General features: G+C 37.7%; 1 protein-coding gene across 1 annotated transcript in view; it reads right to left on the bottom strand.

Moving 5' to 3' along the window:
• Window positions 1-15,061: 15,061 nt before the first annotated feature.
• dap (dacapo) overlaps window positions 15,062-26,191 on the bottom strand; it is a 35,996-nt gene continuing 24,866 nt past the window's right edge. Inside the window, exon 2 of the mRNA XM_067142785.2 lies at window positions 15,062-22,636. Within this exon, the coding sequence (XP_066998886.2) occupies window positions 22,524-22,636 (113 nt within the window). The 3' untranslated portion in view covers window positions 15,062-22,523. The remainder of the gene's footprint in view (window positions 22,637-26,191) is intronic.

Raw genomic sequence — 26,191 nt, 5'->3', positions numbered from 1 at the left:
GAACACCATTACTCCTCCTGTAATTCACTTAAATTACCTCACGTCACTGCCTCATACCGACTATCCCTCGGATACTGGTCGTACAGGCACGTAACACACCCAACAAAACATTTCCTCTCACTAGGAACAACTTCACTTACCTCTCATATTTTTCAAAGAACACACGTTACCAAACACTTACCTCAGACCATCATAATTAACACGTACTTCTTTGCTAGATTAGTCCCAGAACAAACACACACTACCTAAATCAAAGTCTATTTTACTTCCATGATTTGCAACCAAGTCAGCTCCTAAAACAACTGAACACACAAGTTCTGGTACAACAAGGCATAGTTGAAACTTACCATCATCTTCTATCGTGATTACTACCGCTATCATCTTATTTACTTACTTTGACTTACCCAACGGCTGTTATAATATCTAATAGTACCTTCTTCATCTCACAATTTCCATCATCGGAGTTACTACCTCACTACTTACATCATATTCTCAGTATTATAAGTACTTACATCACTTTAACAGATCACTTCTTACGTCTAACTTACTACTACCATTAATTACTTCATTATCTACGACTACGTCATTACTTAAATATCTCACTTAACATTACTTAGGTCACAATCACACTATTCTTAAATTTACTTTCACTACATAACTACTTATACTAAATACCTGTTCCTCTACTACCTTCAGCCTGTCTACTTAACTTATCCGATTCCCTGTGAATCTGAAATACTCTGGCTCGATAACGACACTTGGATAACACTCATATTAAGACTATCATAATCCCTCTGATAACTCAAATCCGTACGCCTTCCATCTTCCGATTCTCTCTGATTACTCTTCTGACCTTCTCTCTCATAACTCAAATACATACGCCTCCCATCTTCCGATTCTCTCTGATTACTCTTCTGATCCTCTCTCTCACAACTCAAATTCATACACCTCTCATCTTCCGATTCTCTCTGATTACTCTTCTGACCCCTATCACCATCAACACAACTATTAATCCTCTGCGGATCATGATCACCCCCTCTCCTCTGATACACGGCTAACATTTTCCCCCTTCTCTCTACAATATTACTTTCCCTAGACATCATGCGCTCTCTCTCGCGCGCGCGCGCCCTTGTAAACATTTCTTCCAGAGCCTGTCAATGAACTTGCCTTTAATCTCTCCTAAATTAGACATATTATCCCAGTACACTCGAAACCATATTTTACTTTTACCGATAAAAACATTCGACAAGATTTCCACCACGTATTCCCATTCAATAACATTATTCCTCAACTTACTTACAAATCTTTTCTCTACTACTTTTACAAATTCTGTAGTACTGAACTGTCTTCCAGAAAACTTGGTTAAATCACGATCCCTACTGAACAAACCACTCGCTATTACCACTTCTCTCGCCGTCTCACCTGTACCTTTCTGCCGTATCACTTCCTGGCAGTTCACAACGTCTTCTTCTTCTTCTTCTTCTTCTTCTTCCGCTGCTCTCTCAGCATTCTCTTCCACTATTCTCCCGTCTTCCTGCAATTCTTCCGCTCTCTCTCTCACCTGCTGTGATAGCGTTTCCTGTTCGTTCCGTAGTTCACTGACTTCCACAAGTTTGCTTTCAATTTGTTCAATTCTACTAATCTGTTCCCTCGTATCTTCCCTAACTGCATTGTAAATTTTGTCCAATCTTTTCTCGATTACCTCATGAATTTCTTCCCGATTACTCGAAATCTTATTACTTAACTCTAAGATATGCTCTATACAAGTTCCTTTGACATGCTCAATTTGCGTATGAAGATCGCTCCGACTCGACTCCATTTCTTCTCTAAGGTCAACACACTCTTTGTTTAACTTATTTTCTAACTTGCATATTTGACTAGTTACCTCTACTATCTTAGTATCTATTTTAGAATTAAGTGATTCACTTAGCCCATCTATTTTATCATTAATCGCACTGTTACCATTAATCAATTCTTCGATTTTACTACTTAGAGAGTTAATCTGTTTATTACAATTTTCATTATTAGTACTAAACAATTCTTTCATCTCTTTCATATTATTTTCATTATTAGTACTAATTAATTCTTTCATCTCTTTATTATTTTCACTACTCGTATCAATCTTTTCCTCCATACGTTTCTGACTATTTTCACTACTACTAAAAAATTCATTCATCTCTTTTTTATTATCATTACTGATCTCGGTAAATTTGGCCATCATCAAATTTATAAAATCTTGGTTCATTCCCCCCGCGATTTCCTTTTGAGTTTCAGTATGCTTCTCAACTTCTGCACTTTCCTGAATTATTTCAGAAGCTTTCATCGTATTCACCTGTTCCCTACTCTGAATTTCACCTTGGATGTCCGCAGAAGCAACAACCGCGTCATCACATGACTTGTTATTGTCTTCCTTGTCCATCTTTGGTTCACTAGTAATAGTCCGCGATCTCAAATTAATTTCCCTCTTCAAATCCCTTGACATATCCCCAAAATACAAATATATATCACAAAGGTACACTCCTAACATTTACCGATAATGATTCCGTTGGCTTAAATTGTGCATACTCCTCCCAGAATGAACCTATGATATGCTGTCATTCAGAACAGATTCTGAATTTATTCGAGCCCCACGTTGGGTGCCACATTGAGAGATGTTCCTGAGTCGCTGACTAACTTTTACAAACATATTAATCTGAATTTAACTTGAAAATATTAAATATCTGCATTTAAAATGGAAATTATAAAAATTAACATTCATTAAATAAAATACACACACGTCGGACCTTGTACTCACACTTACTTGTTACCTGCTTACTTACACATACGTTATTTGAAGGGCGCCAGCTGCCACTCAGTGCAGCAATAATAGAATGAGACTCTTGACTATCTCTAGGGTGTGGGGTAATAAGCTTACTTTTGACAACATACCATATAAGTTCTGGGAAAAGGAGATTGGCGTTCGGTTTCCCCATTAATTTTGAGGTTAAGATATATTACTGTCAATGAAATGAAACTATGAATTCGTTTGATAGAACAATATATATTCTTTAAATAATATATCAAAAAATAGTGAGTCTTGTTGCGATAAAACAGATGAGAATATGAAATTATGACATTGCAACTGAAAGAAACTAGGCATGAATTTGAATTCTTCTTGACCGGACATTTAACAATTTATACGAAATATTTCCCTCACTGATTCACTTGACTGTACCTTCAACACTTTGAGTGTAATTACGACGTAATCCATTGATCTGGTGTTTACTGTAGATGTGTCACGCCTAACTTGGTGATACATCCTTGTGACTGCTTCTTCTCCATATCATCTGACTTCTTTGTAAGTCAATATGGTATTACCTCTTGGCAGGTCCAGGGTTGCCCTCTCTGACTTCATGGTAAGCCCTTGCGTCCGTGTCTTCCACTAAGTGACGGACCAACTTACTTTTGGCCTCACTCTCTCAATGACCAATGATTAATGGCTCACTGAGTCTGCTCCATCTCTCGTTCACACTCGTTCACTGACCAACTAAGGTCTCTTGATCTAGTAGACTTCTTCACTGTACTGCATCCGTATAACTAATGACTGACGCTACAATATGCACCCACCTTATATAGACGTTGGTTGACACCGCTACGTAATCTCCAGAAATAACAATGACGTACTCCCACCTACGCGACAGATATTACAAACAGTGGTGAAATAGCCCTGCGGCGGCCGACTCGCTGAGCGCATATCTAAATAAATACGATGACATAGCCATGGCGCGGCGATGACTTGGCAGAATCGCCACTAATCTTGCACAATGCACCAACGTCACACCCAATCTCTGATATATACAACAATTCTCACTGTACAGGTATTGAGTGTTATTCTACAAATACGTATATATGCATACATCTAAGTACAATCTTGCAAGCAACAGGCATTGCAAAATAGAATTGAATAAGACTGATAATTACAATAATAGTAATAATATCACAGATAAAATAATAATAATACTGACATAATAATAATAATAATAATAATAATAATAATAATAATAATAATAATAATAATAATAAAATACAGATAAAATCATACAAAAATAAAAATACAGATATCATCTTGTAACGGGATTTGAACCGTTACAGTGTTCACTTTTAGTGTGGTGTGCTATAAGGTTAGTCATTCCGCGTTACGGGCTGCCATTGGCTGTCGCTGTGACGTCACCATGGAACATCGCTGGTAGCCACTGACGGCAGATTGTATTAGCACGCGGGTAATGTTTCATTTTTTAATAATATGCCGAAGTGATATTTTCGAATTTTCGAACGTCATCGAATGTATTCTATAGAAACAAATATTCTGTACAAGATTAAGTATAACATCATAACGCTACAATATAACAGGTACTTAGAAGTGCGCGATATTGTAATTTTAAATCACAACAATTTGGTTTACGTAGCACCGACGCAGATAGGTCTTATGGCGACGATGGGACAGGATATGGCTAGGAGTGGGATGGAAGCGGCCGTGGCCTTAATTAAGGTACAGCCCCAGCATTTGCCTGGTGTGAAAATGGGAAACCACGGAAAACCATCTTCAGGGCTGCCGACAGTGGGGTTCGAATCCACTATCTCCCGAATACTGGATACTGGCCGCACTTAAGCGACTGCAGCTATCAAGCTCGGTAGTTTTAAATCAACAGATTTGCGACAAATTAGACTATAATATATTAACTGTTATTCACTTTTACCTTAGTGAAGATGATGACGAATTGCATGGAATCTGCACCTCACGTGACTGACAGATGGAGTATGTTTTATATCAAAAACGTTGTTAATTTTCAACACTTCCCGGTGAAAACGTACAGGACACATTGCGATATGTAATAACTTAAAGTCTTGGAACACCAGCATCAAGCAAATGGTTTGTTTTTCTTTCCGTTCACGTAAGTCAAGAAGAGTATCACAGTCTAGTATATTCACTACCTACTCGATTTTCATTAAAAGGGCCACAGTTCGAATCGTACTCGATGAAAGCGAGACAGGGTATGAAATAAGTTATTTTCCTAGTTATGCGTAAAAGGCAAAGGTCCCGTGGCTTTGCAAATGAAGTTTAAAACAATAAATACAACGGCAACGAACATTTCTTGACCTTGAAAACATTTACTTCCTTGATAAATGCCACATTCTCGCTTTTCGCTTACGGGCTGCCTCCATTTTGGATTTCTATTTTGTAGCCAACCAACGCAAACGGAGTAAGGTACTTGGTAAATTTCAATGCGTCCCCTATGTCGTTCACACTAACAACAAATAAAAGAAACGTAGGTGTTATAAATTCTGAGACGCTTAATTGGACTGAACAAGTGATAAATACATTCCGTAAATTGCAGAAAATCCCTTTTCCTCTCAAACGCTGATCTGCTATTTTTCAAAAACATCTTAAAACACAACTGGTAAAAATCCCTAATGTTACCAATTCTACATTACTGTATTTATGGACATATCTCAAGACACTAACAAGATGCTCGAACGGAGTTTAAACGACTGTATTCAATTGATATTTAAGCTGCGATCTGGTTCTCACATTTCACTTTAATATACGGAGTTATATGGCTTCGTGTTCACGAGCGTCGCTGTCGCCATATGTTGTCCCTTCTGCATGGAGTTCTAAACTCAGGTGTACCGGATTACCTCTCATCAAACTTTAATTACCTCTCGCCCTATCATAACAACGATACACAATCTGGCTCCTATTTAACAATATCTCTCAGCCATCCCAGAACTTAAACCACTCCTGTGCCGTCACTCCCGTTAGGCTGTAGAATACCCTCCCTGCTACCATTAGGGATTTGCTTTCTCGTAGGAGATTTAAGATGGATTGCCGAAATCACTTGCTGAATACTTCTAGCTGACTTGTACGATGAGTGAAGTGTGAATGAGTGCGTGAATGAGCATATTTTCATAAAAAATAGAAATGTATTTGCTAGCTATAGGTTTTTACTGTGTTTCCTTCTTTTTGTTATTACTAGTGTTAGTTTTATAATTATTATCATGTTCATTTATATTGTCCGTACATTCTATAATTATTTCTTTTATTACTGTCTCCATATTTGCTATTAGTACTATATTAATTTTAAAAAAAGATTTGTTGTATTTAAAACATATTTTTCTGTTAATTATTTTAAATGTTGTGGTTAAATGTAAGAGAGGGCCTTGAGCCCTAACTTCGCCACGAATAAATACGAATTGCTTACTTACATACTTACTTACTTACTTACCACCTACACGGACGGAATCTTCTTTTGACGATTCCAACTGTCACTGGGACTTTCACCAGTTAGTCTAACTATGGGGGCTGGAATTATACTTAAACGGCATCCAGAGGGTCACAGTTTCATGTCAGCTAACCCAAAATCTATGGATTCGACATTAATATTGGCCGTTTTCCATTATTTCTACCTGTCAGTCTCCGAGGGGTGCTAGGGGCGTTTACCCCCACAGTAATTTTTCTAGATAGTAAGTGATATGTGTGCCAAGTTTGATTGAGAGCTGCACTGAAACATACACACATACTGTACAGTATAGCCATAATCTGGGCCATTTTGTACATATTACTTTTCACCCCTTCTCATCCCTATGCCGATGGGGCTGAACTTGATCTTAAACAGCATCCGGAGTGTCACTATTCATCTCATCGACCCCGATAACTGTGGATTCAACACTAACATGGGTCGACTTCGATTGTTTTTATGTCACCCTCTCCCTACCCACACCTGCAGGAATGCTAGGGCTGTCATACACCCACAGTATTTTCATTTTAGGATTTGTATTACCCGTCTGAATTGAATATTTTGTAGATTTATTTATTGTCAAGTTGATTCCTATTTTACGAAATCTTTTGTAGATTTAGAGGTTTTCTTGTGTGTTTAAATTTTAGTTGAGATTAGTTAGATTTATGTTAAACTTTGTCCTTGTGGCAGCCCGAATTGCCTGAGTAGTTGCCCCTTTCAAATAAATAATAAAAGTAGGTTATATATGTTTGCGGGTCGCATTATAGATACGGTTTACACTATTCCAACTGTCATCCGTCAGCCAAGTGACCCCGAAAACTGAGGATTCAACACTTATCTCGGTGAATTTGGACATTACCTTTTTCACCCCTTCTCAATCTCTATGCTCATGGAGGATGAACTTCGACTTAAACGGCATTGAGAGTATCACAATTCATTTCAGCGATCCCGAAAACCATGGGCTCGACAATAACATAGGTCGTTTTCGATTATTTTACCATGTCACCCCCTCCCAAAGGAATTACATACTTACAGTCAGAGTATTTTTCTTTTTCCAGATAGTCATTATGTTACCAAGTTTGGTTGAGTGCTATGCTGTAACAGACACACATACATCCACAATCCACCGAGCTCGATAGCTGCAGTCGCTTAAGTGCGGCCAGTATCCAGTATTCGGGAGATAGTAGGTTCGAACCCCACTATCGGCAGCCCTGAATATGGTTTTCCGTGGTTTCCCATTTTCACACCAGGCGAATGCTGGGGCTGTACCTTAATTAAGGCCACGGCCTCTTCATTCCCACTCCTAGCCCTTTCCTGTCCCATCGTCGCCATAAGGCCTATCTGTGTCGGTGCGACGTAAAGCAACTAGCAAAAAAAAAAAAAAAAAAAAAAAAAAACAAACAACCACAATCTCGGTCATGCTGGATATTCTTTTTCATCTGTTCTCAACACCCATGCCAACGGGGACTGAACGCGGACTTAAAGGGCATTCAGAGTGCCATTACTCATTTCAGTGACCCAGAAAACTATGAATTCTGCACTAATATAGGTCGTTTCCGGTTATTTTTACAAGTCACTCCCTCCTCAACTCCGACCCTACGGATGATAGGGGTGTCTTACGCACAGAGTATTGTTTTTCGATTGTAAGTCATATGTGTACATACTGTACAGTAGTTTGGTTGAGAGGTATAGTGGAACACACATACATCCATAATCTTGGCACTTTCAGATATTATTTTTCAGTTATTCTCACCTCCCATTGTGACTGGGGACTTAAACGACACCCAGAATTTCACAGTTCATCTCATCGACAACGAAAACAATGGATTCGACAATAATATTGGTCGTTTTCGATTTATTTATTTATGTATTAATTTATTACATATCACCCCCTCCCCTACAGGTGCTATGGATGTCTTACCACCACAGTATTCTTTTCCAAATGAAAAGGAATATGTTTACCAAGTTTGGTTGAGAGCTATGCTAAAACATACATACGTACATCCATAATCTCGGTCATTTTTGAAATTTTCTTCTCCACCCATTCTCTCTCCCCATCTAGCGGCGAGGACACGAATTGTGACGGCTGCCGAAGCCTGTCACACTCCTCTGCGACAATGATTAATGACTGACAGATGAGATAATATTGGAGAGTGTTGCTGGAATGAAAGACGACAGGGAAAACCGGAGTACCCGGAGAAAAACCTGTCCCGCCTCCGCTTTGTCCAGCACAAATCTCACATGGAGTGATCGGGATTTGAACCACAGAACCCAGCGGTGACAGGCCGACGCGCTGCCGCCTGAGCCACGGAGGCTCCATTATTATTATTATTATTATTATCTTTCAAAGCCTTTCCACTCCCGCCCGTAGGAGTACCGGTACTAGAAGTGTCTTACCCCACATATTTTTTTACAGTCGGTAGGTAAGATATGTACCACGTTTGGTTGAGAGCTATGCTAGAACACACACACATACCGTACATCAGTACGTACGAGGGGTACGCTTGAGACTTTTTGTGGGGTACACGAGCAGCCTTTTGGGAAAAAAAATCATGAAAAATTGAAATATGGAAATAAATAAGAAGAAAGTCAAAGATGTATGTATGGAGCCACGCTTCGCCTGAAAGTTTCACCTGGGCTACGACACATCAGAAAACTGCAGGCACACCCATCTCATTGAAATTTTTATGGTTCGAAATTTGACTTTTTTATGTCTGAATTCCCGAATTAAGCTAGAAAAATTTTCATCCTGAGTTATAAATTTCATTCTGAAGCTAAAAATCTAAGCTAAGGAACTCCTTAGGGGAGTATACAGTACTAAGTCTCCCTCACCTCCTACAGCTTAAGCCTCTATAAAAGACGCATGTGAAGATAAGTTATTTAATAGAGAACGAAAGGTATCTACTTCCAAGGAGTCAGCAAGAGAAACGAAAAAACCGAGGCTAAGGCTCGAAACAAAGCCATCCAAGAAGATTTAATGACTATAAGATTATAATGATTATGAAGTTAGATACAGAATCAAAGGTAAATATTTTCCTAAACGTATTCACAAGTACAGTCATCTTTACTATTTTGTTTACCTGAAATCTAATAAGCGGTATGCGAAGTTCGGTTTTTTTAAATTTATTTCAGTAACGGGGCTCTCGTCATTCGTAAGGTTTTATTTCGGAAAGAGGAACTTCGCAGCCATACAGCAGAATGGGCCTGACACAGGCTAAATGAATTATTCTCTTAATATTGAAAGGGATACACTTAGTGTATAGCAGAGGTCTCAACAGAAGACTTTCATCGGTGCCGCAGCTCGCTGTAAGCCCAGGCCCAGTATCTGCAGCACAGTATGTACAGACGTGCACATTAATGGTGTCCCGACATAAACAATCAACACTGCCCCACTCCAGTACTGAAAAGAAGGGGAGAGAGTAAAGGGGTAGTGTTGAAGGCCAATCCAGTACAAAACATGGGGGAAGAGAGTGAAGGGATAGTGTCGAAGGCACAATGACTCACCTTCTCGCTTAACGCATTGCTGCATGGACTGCTTGCAGACAGCCCGCTACAAGACTTCGTTGTGATCGAAATGGGCACAGTGGTGGATGTATTGAAGTACAGCATTAGGTTACCTACTCGTCCGGCCCCGCGGTGTACGGGGCAACGCGTCCGGCCACCCCGAGTTCGATTCCCGGCCGGGTCAGGGGGTTTAATTGTAAATGATTAATATCCCTGGCCTGGGGACTGCGTGTTTGTGTCGTCCTTAACGTTCCTCACATTCAACACTCAACACTTCCGCAATTCCAATTACATGCAGGTTCATATATTGTGCAAGTAGGGGCAAAAGAACCCTGTAGGTCGACGCCCCGAACAAATAGCATTTTACCATAAACAATTAAAAAAGTAACCTACTCTGATAATTACAGTATTAAGAGGTAAAGGAGGTTCTTAACCGAGAAGTATTTTATACTGCAGTAGTTAGGAATATTTTGTAGCTGCGTTATATCGGGTCTACCAATCCTTCTTCACCTCGTTCTTGCCATATTTCTATCCATCTCCAAACTGTCTTAAGACTGCATGGTATTGTTTGTGCTATTGTTTGGGGGACCATGTGAGCCTCCCACATGCCAATAATACGGCCTCGATTCACCTGTGATAGGATGGGAGCCATCTTATTACAATGTTACAGTATAACGCCGGAATACACACACTGTGTATTCAGCACTACCTGTTCACTCCCTTCCCCTCATCTTCAGTACTGGAGTGGCCTTCAACACTATCCCTTTACTCTCTCCCCTCCTTTTCAGTACTGGAGTGGGGCAGTGTTGATTGTTTATGTCGGGGCACCATTAATGTGCGTGCGTGTACGTCGCTCTTGCTGCTAACTATCCAGCGAGAACTCGAGGTTACCTTCGAAACACTGTTCTCGTAGGTGGCAGGAGGAAAATAGATATTTTCACATCATTTAGGATTAGGTTACTCTTTACTTTCTTAATCCGTTTACCTTCCAGGGTTGGTTTTTCCCTCGGACTCAGAGAGGGATCCCACCTCCACCGCCTCAAGGGCAGTGTCCTGGAGCGTGAGACTTTGGGTCGGGGATACAACTGGGGAGTAAGACCAGTACTTCGCCCAGGCAGCCTCACCTGTTATGTTGAACAGGGGCCTTGTGGAGGGGATGGGAGGCCGTGGCGTTAAGTTAGGTACCATCCCGGCATTTTCCTGGAGGAGAAGTGGGAATCGAACCCGCCTCTACTCAGTTGACCTCCCGAGGCTCGGTGGACCCCGTTCCAGTCCGACTACAACTTTTCAAATTTCGTGGCAGCGCCGGGAATCGAACCCAGACTTCCGGAGGTGGCAGCTAATCACTACACCACTTACGTTACTCAACGCCCTCATTTCGAGAGTAGAAATATCTCCTCATATTCATTTTCAATCTTTAGTTTTGTTTGGGATGAGGTACTATTTTTTTACTAGTTGCTTAACGTGGCACAGACACAGATAGGTCTTATGGCGACGATGGAACAGGAAAGGGCCAGGAGTGGAAAGGAAGCGGCCGTAGTCTTAATTACGGTGCTAAAACGCCAAGTCAGTAATATTTTCGATGGCTCCTTTGACTGATTTAATTAACAATAGACTAACACTCACGCCGAGGTACTCGTTTAAAAATGAACACAGTATGTAGTCCAAGCACATATTAGTCACCAGTGTTCTGCACTTACGGTTGCCGTCCAGGTGGTAGATTCTCTATCAATTGTTTATCTAGTCTTTTCTCATGTATTTCAAAGAGCCGGGCTCAGTGGGTTGAGGACGCTGACCTTCATATCCCACCTTGGCAGGTTCGATCGTGGCTCAGTCCGGTGGTATTTGAAGGTGTTCAAATACGTCAGCCACGTGTCGGTAGATTTACTGGCACGTAAAATAACTCCTGCGGGACATCATTCCGGCACCTCGGCGTTTCCGCAACCCGAAAAAGTAGTTACTAGGACGTAAAGCCAATAGCATTAAAAGTAGTATTATTAATGATGAATGCGAGACAAATGTTATAGTTTTAATCTGAAAGTATGAGAGTGTGCCTAAAAATGAAAGAACGGATTGTTATATCACAACGTTCGATACAGCCTATTCCTATGCGAGTGCAATCGAAGTATCCTACATCACTGGTAAAATGTTATAATTGATATGTCTTGAATGATTTTCGCGCATTCTTTTATTGCGAGGAAAATAATGTAATGCCATGTTAATGCTGCAATGGCAACAGGAATTCTTTGTAGAATTCTACACATCTTGCCGTGCACTCGTGAACATAGTCGCCTACAATTACATGGTGTCGCAAGCGTCCGATTTCAACGAGCTTCAATGTACCTGTGGAGAGACACTCAACAATTCTTCACGAGACGACGACCATTTTGTTAAACTATGAGTTAAGTCTCCTTAACAGCAGTGTTAACACTTAACATTCATTGAAGACATTGGGCCCTACAGTGCTAGATTTACCTGTAGCATTCATTTTGACGAACTCTTATGACTAACTCCACATCAGCCAACACACGAATGAACAAGGCAAGATGGATAGGCTTTGGTCTACGTCTTGAAATGCAAACTTTGCTCATGCCGCACAAATTCTCTTTCGTATAATCCTTCCCGGCAGGCATTTAGTTTGTTTTTGATCACGGGTGGCCCAGATTGGTTGCGCAGTAGATGTTAGTTTTCCCTCGTCCTGCTCGTGACGTCATCACAGGAGCATCGTGACTGTGTAGCATACAACCGCACGTGTATCTCATTTCGTTGTTTATATATGTCTGTCTTATAAAGAAAGGATTTCCACGTAATAATTATACGTAATTTCTTTCCGTATATTGCTGTTGGTTTATATAGTGGCCTACTGTATTTTGCGTAGTGTGTGTGTCGCAGTTCGTTTCTGTGAGATCTCTGTTAAGTTGTTGTGTTTCGTGCAGTGAGGTGCACTTATTTTCTTTTCGTTAGTTGCGTGAACAGTGTAATAGTAGCTGGAGTGAAATTTATGTGTTCATTGTACAGTATCATTGCGATAGAAAACTGTGCCATTAATGATTCACCGACCGAGCTCGATAGCTGCAGTCTCTTAAGTGCGGCCAGTATCCAGTAGATAGTGGGTTCGAACCCCACTGTCGGCAGCCCTGAAGATGGTTTTCCGTGGTTTCCCATTTTCACACCAGGCAAATGCTGGGGCTGTACCTTAATTAAGGCCACGGACTCTTCCTTCCCATTCCTTTCCTGTCCCATCGTCGCCATAAGACCTATCTGTGTCGGTGCGACGTAAAGCAAATAGAAAAAAAAAATCACCGCAATCTACAGCGACACCTGATTGTTCAGCAGAAGGATTTCGGTACCTCGCCGGCTACATCGCCGACCGTGAAAGAAAATATGACAGGTCAATGCGAAGAACTGAAAAATCCATAGCAGCTCATCGGCGAAAGGCACGACAGTGGATTTCATCTTCAAAAGCAACCACTTCATGACATCTAATCTCACAGGTAGGACTGTGTTCTAATGACGTGTTTTTCCTGTTCTTTCGTATTGTTTAATTTTTAAAAAGTAGACTATCTAAGCGGAGCCTCCATGGCTCAGACGGCAGCGTATCGGCTTCTCACCACTGGATACCGTGGTTCAAATCCCGGTCACTCCATGTGAGATTTGTGCTGGTCAAAGCGGAGGCGGAACAGGCTTTTCTCCAGGTACTCCGGTTTTCCCTATCATCTTTCATTCCAGCAACACTCTCCATTATCATTTCATAGCATTTATCGGTCATTAATAAATCACTTTGGGAGTGGCGACCCCGTTGTAATAATAGCCTATATATGGTTCATTCGTTACATCCCTGACCCGGTCAAAGACTGGAAAACAGGTTGTAGGTTTTTCAGGACTATCTATGCATGGTTTCGAATATGAAATTACTTCTGCTGCTGTTATAATATATGTTAAGCTTTAAATCGATACCTGCGGAAGTGAGTCAGTATATCGTATGTAGTATCGTAGTACGGTAGTTCCATCACGGAATTTCTGCTGTAAAGATTTAATATGACAAAGATTTCATATCTCTAAATATTTATGTTTACAGATTTGAAATCGCGTAACCTTCCTCAAACTAAATAGAGGAATTTGGAAATGTTAATAAATTTCAAGCGTTGGTCAGTGTGCCGTCACGTTACATTTACGCCTTATTCGTAATGGAAATAATGAAAAGTTACTATGCTGTACTCTTTTTCAATCTTATAACAGCAGTAATCTTTATGTCTGGTCTGCAATTAGTTCTGAGAAACTGTAATGTTTGCTGATATCATGAGATTCCTACTGATTTGTGCGCTCTGGGCTCGGCTGCTTTGCTCCTACTGTGACGTCATTTCGTTAACCAATAGCAGCTCGGCTCGCGTTGGGCCCAACCTTTAGTAGTGTTTTAAGAACCTTGGTTTTTGATAGTCCAACAATTAACGATGCTCATTTTTTGTTGTGTATAGGTTTAAAATAAAAAATATAAAACTCTCACTACTGCTGCGGTATATTATGCAATACCTACGATACTGGCTGTAGTTCTCGCTCGAAGATTAACTGGCATTCTTTCCCCATTTTCTCGGCAAGATATGTAGTAAATGTAGTTCTGCAAGTTTATAATCATTTCTCACATCTACACAATACTCAAGACGCCTACGATTCCGATGAAAACAGTATCAACAGTTCTTCTGCAGTGACAAGATTGAGATGAATTCATTATTTCCATAGTAAAATTACAGTCTACATAAACAATCAAGTCCCTATAAGGGAGCCATAATTTAATGTAATTCATTATACCGAGCGAGTTGGTCATTGGATTAGGGTCGCGCAGCTGTGAACTTTAATTCGGGTTCGAATTCCACTGCTGACAGCCCTTAAGATGGTTTTCCGTGGTTTCCCATTTTCACACCAAGTAAATGCATAGGCTGTACCTTAATTAAGCCTACGGCCACTACCTTCCCAATCCTTCCGTCACCGAAAACCTTTGATGTGTTAATGCGACGTTAAACAAGTGGAAAAAAAAAAAAAGCCTCTATAAGGGGCTTCACAAGTCTTTAGCATGCAGGTCATACCACTAATTTTTCTTTAGGTGAACTGTAATAAATCTCCTGTTAGACCACTCCCTTTTCCTGTAAACAGAGAGCTAAACTCAAATCTTATTTTGTTAATGCTACAGAGGATTCAAATTTGTACACAGGACATAAGATGACTGCACTTAGTACAGAAAATCACCATGGGGCATTGAGGTGTATCAAGCAAATAAAAAAGATATCTTTACCAACAAAAGAAGCTTACTTTTATTTACTTTGCCTCTCAATATATATTTTTCTTCATTTGATACTTTTCTTTCTACAACAAAATGTACATTATTTTATGAAATATGCATACAAAATTCAATTTGATGCCATTTGTAATTTATTCTTTTTATATGATATACATGTAGAATTAATCTGAGATCATGTTTTTACATCACAGGTGTTATGAAAAGAAAGATTTAATTTTTTTTTTTTACATAAGCAGGATTGCTATATTTCAATTTTCAGATGAAGTTATGAAATACTCCAATACCTTGAATATATTAGGTACCTAGTATTCCTGTAACTTGTTAAGTATCATATTCACAACTTGTTTCAGAATAAAAGGAAAACCAATTTTCACTGTTAAATAAAATAATTAGTTTTATTTAACACTGAAAAGAGACTTTCAGAATTAGTAAAGTGCAAAACTACTAGATACGAGAATGTAGTAATGGAGGACAGGAATAAATACTTAATGAAATAAAATAAATGAAAATCAATTTAACCAGTAGAGGTTATACAGGGTCTTTTTTATGGCTTGTTCCGTGTGTCAGGGGGGGGGGGAAACATGCACGGAAGGCGATAGCGCGGCCGGGTGACTCGTTTGCTGAGAGATATATTGCTTCATGACCGGCTAAGATAATCTAATGCAGTACGGTAGCGATAACCATTGCTTCACAGCAACAGTTCAACATCTGTATTGGTAGCGTGTTCAATGTGTTCGCTTTAAAATAGCGTAGTTTCTGTAGGAATACTAATCGTGTGTTTAACGAGTGATGTATACAGTAGAACAGCGTGTGCTATGCGAAGAATTCTTATACAGAATGCCACTTTCGATTCATTTGCAAATTTCTTGGCATCCTCCCACCCCAAAGGAGTACAGTACTAAATTAGTAAAGAAGTTCCGCACCACCGGGTCCATTCTTAACAAGAAATCACACAGGAGATGAACTGTTTTAACAGCAGCTCTCTTGGAAAGAACTCCAACAAAATCCCTGTTCCGTCTCACCGTACAAGCTAATGTGACATCTTCTACCCACAAAGCAACAAAACTGTTAAAAGCACAACCGTATAATCCCACCCCTGCCCAATATTTAAGAGGGCCTGACAGTTTTGCTAGGGTTCGGTATTGTAAATGGTTGCTTTAGTCAGTTCACGATGGGTATGTTGACCCAGAACGTTTATTTTATAGTGATGAAGCATGGCTACACTAGAGTGGCTATGTAAATAGTAAAAAAACAATCACTACTGGTGTGCAGAAAATTCCCACCAGCTGCATGTCCGTCCACTTCATGATGTAAAAATGGGCGTTTGGTGCACAATAAGTGCTCACAGAATTATAGGGCCTATATTTTTCCACGAAACAATAAGTAGACCTAATTATGAGACCATTCTTTCAAGAGCTGATGGAAGAAGAAAGGAGTAGTGGTTAATGCGACGGCACACACGGCTAATCGGACTATGGAGGTAATACGGGAAGTTTTCGAAGATCGTGTGGTTAATTATCCCTCTAGATCTCCTGATTTAAATCTCTTGTGATTGTTACTTGTGGGGGATACTGAAAGGAAAAGTGTATGTGAACAACCCTCACACAAGAGAAGAACTACACGAGAACATTACACAATTTATTTCGAACATCACGGGCTGAGATTCACCGAGTGTCTGCAAACCTATTTACGAGGTTTCAGGCGTGTTTGACAGCCGAGGGACATTTTGAACATCAGATGTAATGCCAGGTAGGTTTTAGACTAATAGTTTCACTAGAAATGGATTTCTATAAGTGCAAATTGCCGTGAGTAGTGGGGAGGAAAAGCGCGCATTATACCGGCTAGCGACTGAGTGTCATTGCGCTAGCCGCTCTGAGTAGTGCTGGGGAACCAGCTGAAAAAAAGACCCTGTATATGACTACTGCGCAATGCCTAGGGACCATATTTTAAGTGAAAAGGAAATTTTAAAATTTGTAATTGAGTAGATTGTGGATCATATTTCACATTTTTTAAAAACAACTCTCGTGGTACAAAATACTAAACATAACATATGTCTCCTAAAATAATTCTTAATGCTACTTACAGCAGTTAATTGACATCACTGGTTACTAAGTGGAGAAATTAATCCCCAAAAAAAATCAACTGATTTTTTGTGATCAATTCTGCACTTAAAAGCTCTAAGTAATGTGTATCAGACAATAAGGAAGTAATTTTAAATAGGGCTAATAGTCGTGCATATTACTTCTACCATAAATGACACAACCTGCCATTGCGTCCCAAGCAGTTTCTTTTATGATAAATATGTGTCCAATATTCAAAGTAAACAATGAAATTAACAAACAGTGTTTAGTAACATTCTGTTCAAAACTAAATAATGCAATGCAATCAATATTGAGAAATTCACTCCAAACCAATAGTTCAGCCAATATGAATTGGTGCTAGTAATGATTTGCAGTGAAACATGTTTTTAAAATCAAACAAAAATGCAATTGAACACAGGATTTTGCATTGTTTCTAAAATAAATAGTGACAATAATTCAAAACAGAAGGGCATAAATCAGAAAGAATCTCTTACTAATGGTATAACCATGTTTTGCTGATCTGTAACAAGCACAACCTATGCAACTTACAATTGCGAGGGATCTTAGTTGCATTCACTGAATATCAGTTTCTTCACTATTCCAGTATTATACCCATGTTCAATGATAAATATTCACGGATGCAAACAATATTATATTTTGAATAGAAGGCACAAAAATGAATATTAATATAGCAAGTCATTAAGACAGGAAAGAGTCTAATCAAGAATTGAAATACTGAAGTTCATTTAAGTCACAGTCTCCTGTTTTACCTGAATATCACAACAAGCATAGCATATGTACTGCTACTGATTCTCAATTTACTTCCACCAAATTATTTACATAAAATGTCCATTCATACGACTAATTCAGTTATAGGAAATTACAAATACATGAATCTATGGTAATATGTATCAATGTTAAAAGTAGCAGCAGAGAAAAGAGAAACTGATCATTCCTTCCATCTGAAATTAAAAGTAAAGCAATCTTGCATGTAATTAATTTGAACATACATACACTCAATACAATATGAGTACTGAAGCAGGTAGCGGAGATCTTAATACACCCCATTTTAATTCTATTAAAATCCAGCATTTCTAGTGCTTATGGGTAACCAGCACTGTGACCTACGATCTCAACACTCTAAAATGGATACTGAATTCCAGATTTGATTGTTTGTGAGAAGAGCTGCCTTCCTCAATTTTTGCCTCTAACTTCCAGAAGCGAAGGTGAAATACAGTAGAAAAAAATATAATTAACTACAAGGATAATACTTTGAAGATAATTAACTGAATATTATAACAAAAGACCTGAACACTATTTGTCCACTAAATAAAAGCCATTCAATGCAACACAACATTGCAGTCAGGTGTTCCACAACATCGGATGCCAGATTGTATGCAACATCCTTTCCTAACCAGCAAACTGTTTTCTTGTTAAAATTGGTTACACATTCAACAGAGACTTTTATGGTATAAACTCCCTTCAGTTCAGAGTTATGTTGCATGACCATAAGACTGGAATTTGAAAAAAAGATCAGCAATATCCAAGCAATTTGTCATGCTATACATAAGAAAGATGCAATTACCTTGCAAATTATTACTGAAGATTTTGATCATTGAAAAAAATAAAACTTGACAGTTCGCTTTGGTAGGAAATTTAACTTTCAGAATGAGAAACTCATGGTACAAAATAAAAAAACAAAATAAAAACACATGCAATTTACGACACATTAGGTATATCTGTACAAAAATAAATGTTGATTTAACTTTCTTTCTGAAAAAAAAAAAAATAATAATAATAATAATATCTTCATTACAGGGAAAATATACCCCAAGAGGAATCCAAAAATTTAGTAACCATTATTTCAAAACGTTAAATGTCTGAGGTGAAGGAAGAGAGAAAGTATGTAACAGAAATGACCTATCATTCATTAACGTAACAATTTTGCTCAGACCATGGATCTCCCATTTCTTTAAATATCCTACCAAAGCAAACAGCAGTTTAAAACTAAGAGCACCATTTTTAGCCAGCATTCAGTACCCAATCAGATTGTAGACATTCTCTCCTTTCTAAACATAACTATTTAATTCACGAGTCTAGCAGCTCTAAATACATTCAAATCAGATGATGACTTCCCATGTCACCAGTATACTTTTTAGTTACAGTACTACTACTGTAGAAAATTCTGGTTTTTCTATTCAGCACACCAAGCTCTCACATAAAACAAAATATAAGAAAACCATATTCACTCGACCTAATATAAAATAAGTTATAACACTGTGAAACATAATAAAATTCTGTACGTTAATTACTTTTGTACAACAAAACCAGAACATGTAACCAAGACTTTGCAATCAATACACCGTAAGAAATGATGCCAAGATAATCATGCCTATATGAGATCTGATGATAAGACACTACCATCACGTATGAGCATCAAGAACGAATCACAAGCATCAGCAATCTACTTTCTCCAGTATCCCAATAATAGAGGATAAAACTTTAAAAACACCCACAGCTGCCTCTTTTCTTTACTTTTGACTATCTGATTAATCAACTGTTATTACAAAACATGAATCCATGTTAATTTTAATTTTTCTGCATGTGTGTGAAAATATCATTACTGCACTCTTTTAAAGGCACTTGTTAATTAAAATTAATAAACCATTTTAATATAAAAAGGGATACTTTTGTACTTAAATTTCTCTTTGGATTACATAAACAAAAATTCCTATATATAATATGATGATAATAATATTATTAATAATAATAATACAAATTATAGCTCTGGTTGATTATTATAAATATATAAAACATATATATTCTTCCAGTGTTCACCCATAGCTCACCCTCTGCAATAAACTGGAGGAGATATTACAACAGAATAATGCCTTTTCACTACTCCCAAGTAACAAAAGAGAAACTAAATAGAATTAAAATTATCTGTACAAAGGTGGGAAAAATATCCACCAATATTTTGTTGTTCTTGCAATTCCTTTGAATCTTCCAAGTCAAAATCTAGAGCAGAAATATGAGACAACATAAAAACGTTTCTCAGACAATTAAACTAAATGAAAAAAGACATGGCCAACAAAGAATGTATATTCTTCTAAAAAAAAAAAAGAATTAAAGGAGAGAAGGACTTCACTGGTCTAAATGAAAATATCAAAGCCTCATTAATGTACAAATAATCCATATATTGATTCAGTATATGCTGTCCCATATTCCTGTTTCAAATTATAAAGGAGCATTGCTTTACTGAAGAAAATAGGGGAAACTAAATTATAATATATTTCATTAATGAATAATGCAAGAATAACTATTTCAGAACTAGTAATAAAGGAATTCAATAAAAATTATATGGTTAGAAATTACAACATTCTGCAAATCAATATCAGTGTATTAAAAATAAATTCAATGTCAAAATTGTTTGATTCAAATGTAGTAGGGATAATTCACTAAAATTATTAAGCGAGTTTCAATATATAATGTTATATAAAACTGATATAAGAATGATAATCCAATACAGAAAGTAATATAAAGGCAGTCCATACATAAAGATAATTTCAAAATACATGCATGTTGTCATACAAAACTGTTCTATACTAGTAGTGAGAGAGATGGAACAGTCCCTACTTTTCATCTTTTTCATACAACCTCTGAATAATATAATACACTGCAAAAACTGTCACCAATGATTATTACCACTATTAGGTTTGAATGGATCATTTTCTTAACAATCCATATTAAATTACTCTGAAATGTTCCATAAATACCAATAGATTTTAATTACACACAGGAAGATGATTACAAAACACAAATTACATTAAAACCCTGAGACGTTAATCAACAAAGTAAAGTGCTTTACTGATTGGGCTCACAGATGAAAATTTCATTGTTGCAGCCCATCTTTTTAAAAATACAGGTCCACATCAGATCAAAGAGGAAAGAGAAATAAAATGGTGACAATTCTGTAATATATATTCACTTTACTACAGTAACTCATAGATATTTTATAATAATGTACAGCAAAATAAAACAGAGATCAAAAATTATAGGATGTCGCATTAAGATATTTGAAATGAGAGTGGGAGAATGATATTAGGTGGGAACCCATGTCATAATAATACACACAAAAAAAATGGCGCCTAAATCTTTGGTAGAAATTCATGATACGACTTACAGTTCATCAAGTCTAATTGGAACACTAGGAGATGGGAATGTTTTACCCTTTCATAAGGCACATAGTTGGCTACTGCCTTTCACAAAAATCAAAAACAGTTGTTGGTTCTAAGTTGGATTTGATGAACTGTGCAGGGTAAAACTTGCAAATTAACTATCATATTTTTTTCGAGAGATCAATAATCACAATGACAATTTAATAACCTTCAAAGATTGCTTAGTTATAATGAATACGTCATTATATTACAATATACTTAGCCTAATGCTATGCTAAATAGACCAGAAATACTAAATTGAACCAATTCATATCGAGACTCTAAAGAATCTTTTAACAAAGTGAAACATCTCAAAATGTCCTAGTCTTACGGTGTACTTGTATTATCGTAACCTATTTGGAAAATCAATGTAATATTTAATATGAGAAGAATCTCATTTTTTTAAAATGAAACCTGTACGATCTACTAACCTTGACTGAAATGAGACTGTAAAATACAACAGAATGAATATAAAGAAATCTTTAACAGTTAATACCTAATGTAGTTGTGAGCTGATTCAAGATTCTTTACAGCTCAAAGCAAAATAAAATACCCCTTGAAGATTGATGAACAAAAAAAATTTACTCTGAACTGTTAATAGGTAACTTCCTTGTTATGGCTGTTTCCATTTATTTCCAAATTACTTTTGAAGTACTTCTGGAGCATTATCACACTGCTATTTGTATTTTATGCATATCACACTCTGCTCAATACACATTCATAACCATTCGTAACATTCAAACAGCCCTGCTGCTGCAAAAGACTAAATTGTCGGAAAACGTTAAAACCAGAGGATGCAACATTTACTGTAACTCAAGAGATAGGCCAAATTAGTGCTGCAGCAAGGTTTAACAGTAAATCAGCCTCTGGTAAATGGGCAAATGAGAACTTTATAAACTATTGATAGCCTAACTTTTATAAAGGGCAAATACAGTATCAGCCTGTGAGTATACCCTCCCACTCTCACAATGCAACATGCCTGATTCTGGTAAAAACATCCTAAACAAAATAAAATAATTTACGTACATATATCTACAATAACTGAAATATATATCTACAACTGAAAATAACTAATATAACATTGTACATCGTTTTGTTGTGATTTTATAAAGTCGAGATCTTAGAAAAATAGCCATTCTGTTTGGAGAAAGTTTTAACTTAAACTTTTCTTTGCCAGTTTATTGGATGTGTGGTCTGTTGCAGATAATTTGGCAGCTGTTGTTGCCGTAGAACTGTTACTGGACCGCTTTCTGCTTTTCATGAAATCTGGAAAATAAGAAAAGACAAAATAATTTCCCATTTGATTTAGTGCAGAGAAGCATTAATTAACAGCATTATGCATCATAAAAAGGCACAGAGGAACCATATTTGTAAAAAAAAGACAAGATTTTTTTCATTTTTGCACTGTGGAGATGTTCTCCAATTCTCACAACACATTTAGTTCTGTTTTCCCTTATTTTCCCTATTACAGTGTATCTATACGTGATAATGCTATGAAAAAGTTTTAAAAACCTGTAATAAGTTCTCCCATATTTTCCAAGTAAATGTATTCCATAAAAAGAAAATGTGGAAAGTGAAATCATATTGATAGCTGGAAAAATATCAAGAAAACATGATAAAAAGGAAAATTTGTGACTACTTAAAGAATGACTGGGTCTGATATAGAAAGTGTTCTTGATTTATTTTATGGGCTCAGAACTTTCTTGAGATTAATACAGTGTATTAACTGTCCAAGATAAAGCAATTCTTCATTATTATTGTCAATAAAGAATTAGTGATGAATTCTGTTTTGTTACTCAGTCAGCAACAATATTTTTTCATTATCTGTAGAATACAGTTATTTCGAGTATGAATTTAATAAACAGAAGACCAACTTTACTTAAAACTGGTTACTGCATTTGCCTGGGAATAATAAATTTGCACAAAACCTACTCAAACATATTAAGTGAGAGTATCTTTCAGGATTAGTAATTTCCAGGCAGATTACATGGATCTTGTACGACAGAAATAGATCAACAAGTCCTTTCTTTTCCATTCAGAACATTGAAATTACACATAATGCATGAAAAATATCAGTGTGTTCTACATCACCTTATATTTCTTTCAATAACACAAAGATGTATTATCCGCACACTTTATCTTGGTGCATTTACACCCTAGTGCTGAATCGGTCGACCTCGGCGATCTTTGAGATTCGTACTGGCAACATTTGAAACACAAACTATGAATCGCTTAAGCATCGTTGTGCGACATCTGGCATACACTTTACGTACTAGTACTGTTGTTGTTTACACAACAAAGCCAAAGTATAGAATTCATGCTAGGAACAAGATTCGCATCGAGAAATGTTTTATAATGTTACATAATGTGTATGTGACATAGTTGTTGGCTTAAGATGATAACGGTTTAGAAATTTCATATCGATCGATCATATTCTCGATTCAATTCAGATTTCATTTTCATTCAGTTGGCAGCACCAGGCAGCACTATCGATACCGGGACAGCTCCCTTCTTACTCCTCACCCCCGTACACAAATGCACCAAGATAAAGTGTGCGGATAATACATACTCCATACATAATTCTGGCCCAGAATATAATGGAAGTTTGCTTCAACCAGCAAGACATGATAGTGTTACCAATGAGTTTAACACTGTTAATCTCAAACAAAAAGGTAAGGGGAATTGAAACGATTAATTTCCATTTACAATCTTCTCACACCATAAAATAAAAATACAGAAGACTGTGCTAAAGAGACAGAATTTGTGTGAGCCACTCCATTGCATTCCAGCCAAGCAAAGTGACAGAATGGCAACTGTGGTCCATTATCTGATGCACATCTCCCATTATTCTCTCTGTTAACAGAGGTCATAGGTCAGAAGAAAAATAGACTACACCATTTCATTCAAGTTATTCACAAGGCTACAAACAGCCGAGAAGACAATATGAAATGGAATGAAAGAACTATGATACTCCAAGGATGAGAGGTAAGGGTTGCTCAATGTCAATACAAGTTCTACTAACCAGTTCAAATAGCTTAAATTGAGGTTCAATAATAAATTATGCAAACTATTCTAAATATAACATGGTTCAGTCTTAAGTGAGGCAAAAGAGCAGGGAGTTAGCATGACAAATTGTGCATTGCCACATGCCCTCACGGCTTAGAACAGGAAATACATATATTTAAAGCCATGTAACTATGACAAATTCACTTAAATCAGTTTGAAACTTCTATAAAGAGAAAAGTTCACTAAGACAGCCTTGCTGGAAGCAGTAATAGGTATGGTGAAGAAGTAGGTATAGTAGGAACTACCTATCAAATGAATTTTGTATTCAAACTATGAATTTCAAGGATGATTACATTCTCAATTTCATCTGGAAGAAACATCCTTGCCTTAAGAAACATGCAGCATTATACACCACAGATAACTTTTGTAATATCTGAATGTTACGATACTGGCCATTCATGATTTCCTAAAAGCGCAAATACAAATTCAAAAATTTAGCATAAACAATTTGTTGTGTTATCTTGTGTGAGAGCCATGACAGTCACTGCCCTTGACAATGTGAGATTGTTTTAAATTAGAAAGGAGTCCTGAAACATGCCAATTTAAGGAATTATTCTGCATAATAACGGCTTTGAACACTGATACTCTTTGTAACAGTATATTATATATTGTCTGAATTCTCTTACTGATTTTATACATTTCAGTTTTCTATCTGCCGCCAACTGGGTTTTCGACGTAATTCAAAGTTCTATTCTTCTCACCAGATCACACCATCCTATTCAACATAACAGTTGTACAAGCGGTGAATCTAAGAACTCGATGAAAAATGGCTAACAGTCGCGAACCGAACAAGTGGCTACGCGGTTTAGGTCACATAGCAATCAGATTGCATTCGTGAGATAGTGTAGTGGGTTTGAGCCCCACTATCGACAGCCCAGAATTTGCTTGTCCGTGGTTTCTCATTTTCACACCAGAGAAATGCTGGGGCTGTACCTTAACTAAGGCCACAGTTCGCTTCTTTCCCACTCCTAGCCCTTTTCTGTCTCATCGTCGCCATAACTAAGACCTGTGTTGGTGTAACGTAAAAAAAAAAGTCACAAGTTAGAATTCTGCCGGGCGAGTACCTAACGCGCCACACTTGGGTCCTTTACACAGACATGAACAATCGAAAGTAGGTGTAACTAAACCCGACATTACTGCCCGCAGGACCCCACTTCGTTGGCTACTTGAATACCTGGGCGGCTTACACAGCTAGCGGCGATTACTACACTGCTTGTTCAATCTCGGCACAGTCCAGTGGTATTTGAAGATACTCGAATATGCCAGCCTCGTGTCTGTAGATTTGCCGGCACGACGAAAAAGAACTTCTACGGGGCAAAATTCTGGCACATCAGTCTCTCTGGGAACCATAAGTGTAGTTAGTGGGATGCACAACAATTATTATTATTATTATTATTATTAATAATAATAATAATTATAAGTTTGACAACTTCTTGTTGGAAAAACTGCCGTCTATTCAAATCGTTAGAATTGAGTTAAACAAGAAATTAGTCTTTTACAGAATTTTTTCCCACACATGTGGGGTCAAGGGTGCCAACTGTCGCACATGCGAATTTAGCCCTGTTTTACGGCCGGATAAAGGTGATGGAATGCAATCATTATTACACGTGTCTTTCGTGGTTGGTTGCTAGTTGCTTTACGTCGCACCGACACGGATAGGTCTTATGGCGACGATGGGACAGGAAAGGGCTAGGGGTGGGAAGGAAGCGGCCGTGGCCTTAATTAAGGTACAGCCCCAGCATTTTCCTGGTGTGA

The sequence above is a fragment of the Anabrus simplex genome, chromosome 3, assembly GCF_040414725.1.
Source record: "Anabrus simplex isolate iqAnaSimp1 chromosome 3, ASM4041472v1, whole genome shotgun sequence".
Classification (NCBI taxonomy): domain Eukaryota; kingdom Metazoa; phylum Arthropoda; class Insecta; order Orthoptera; family Tettigoniidae; genus Anabrus; species Anabrus simplex.
Note: the sequence above shows the minus strand (reverse complement) of the source record. Positions and strands in the feature narration are given on the sequence as shown.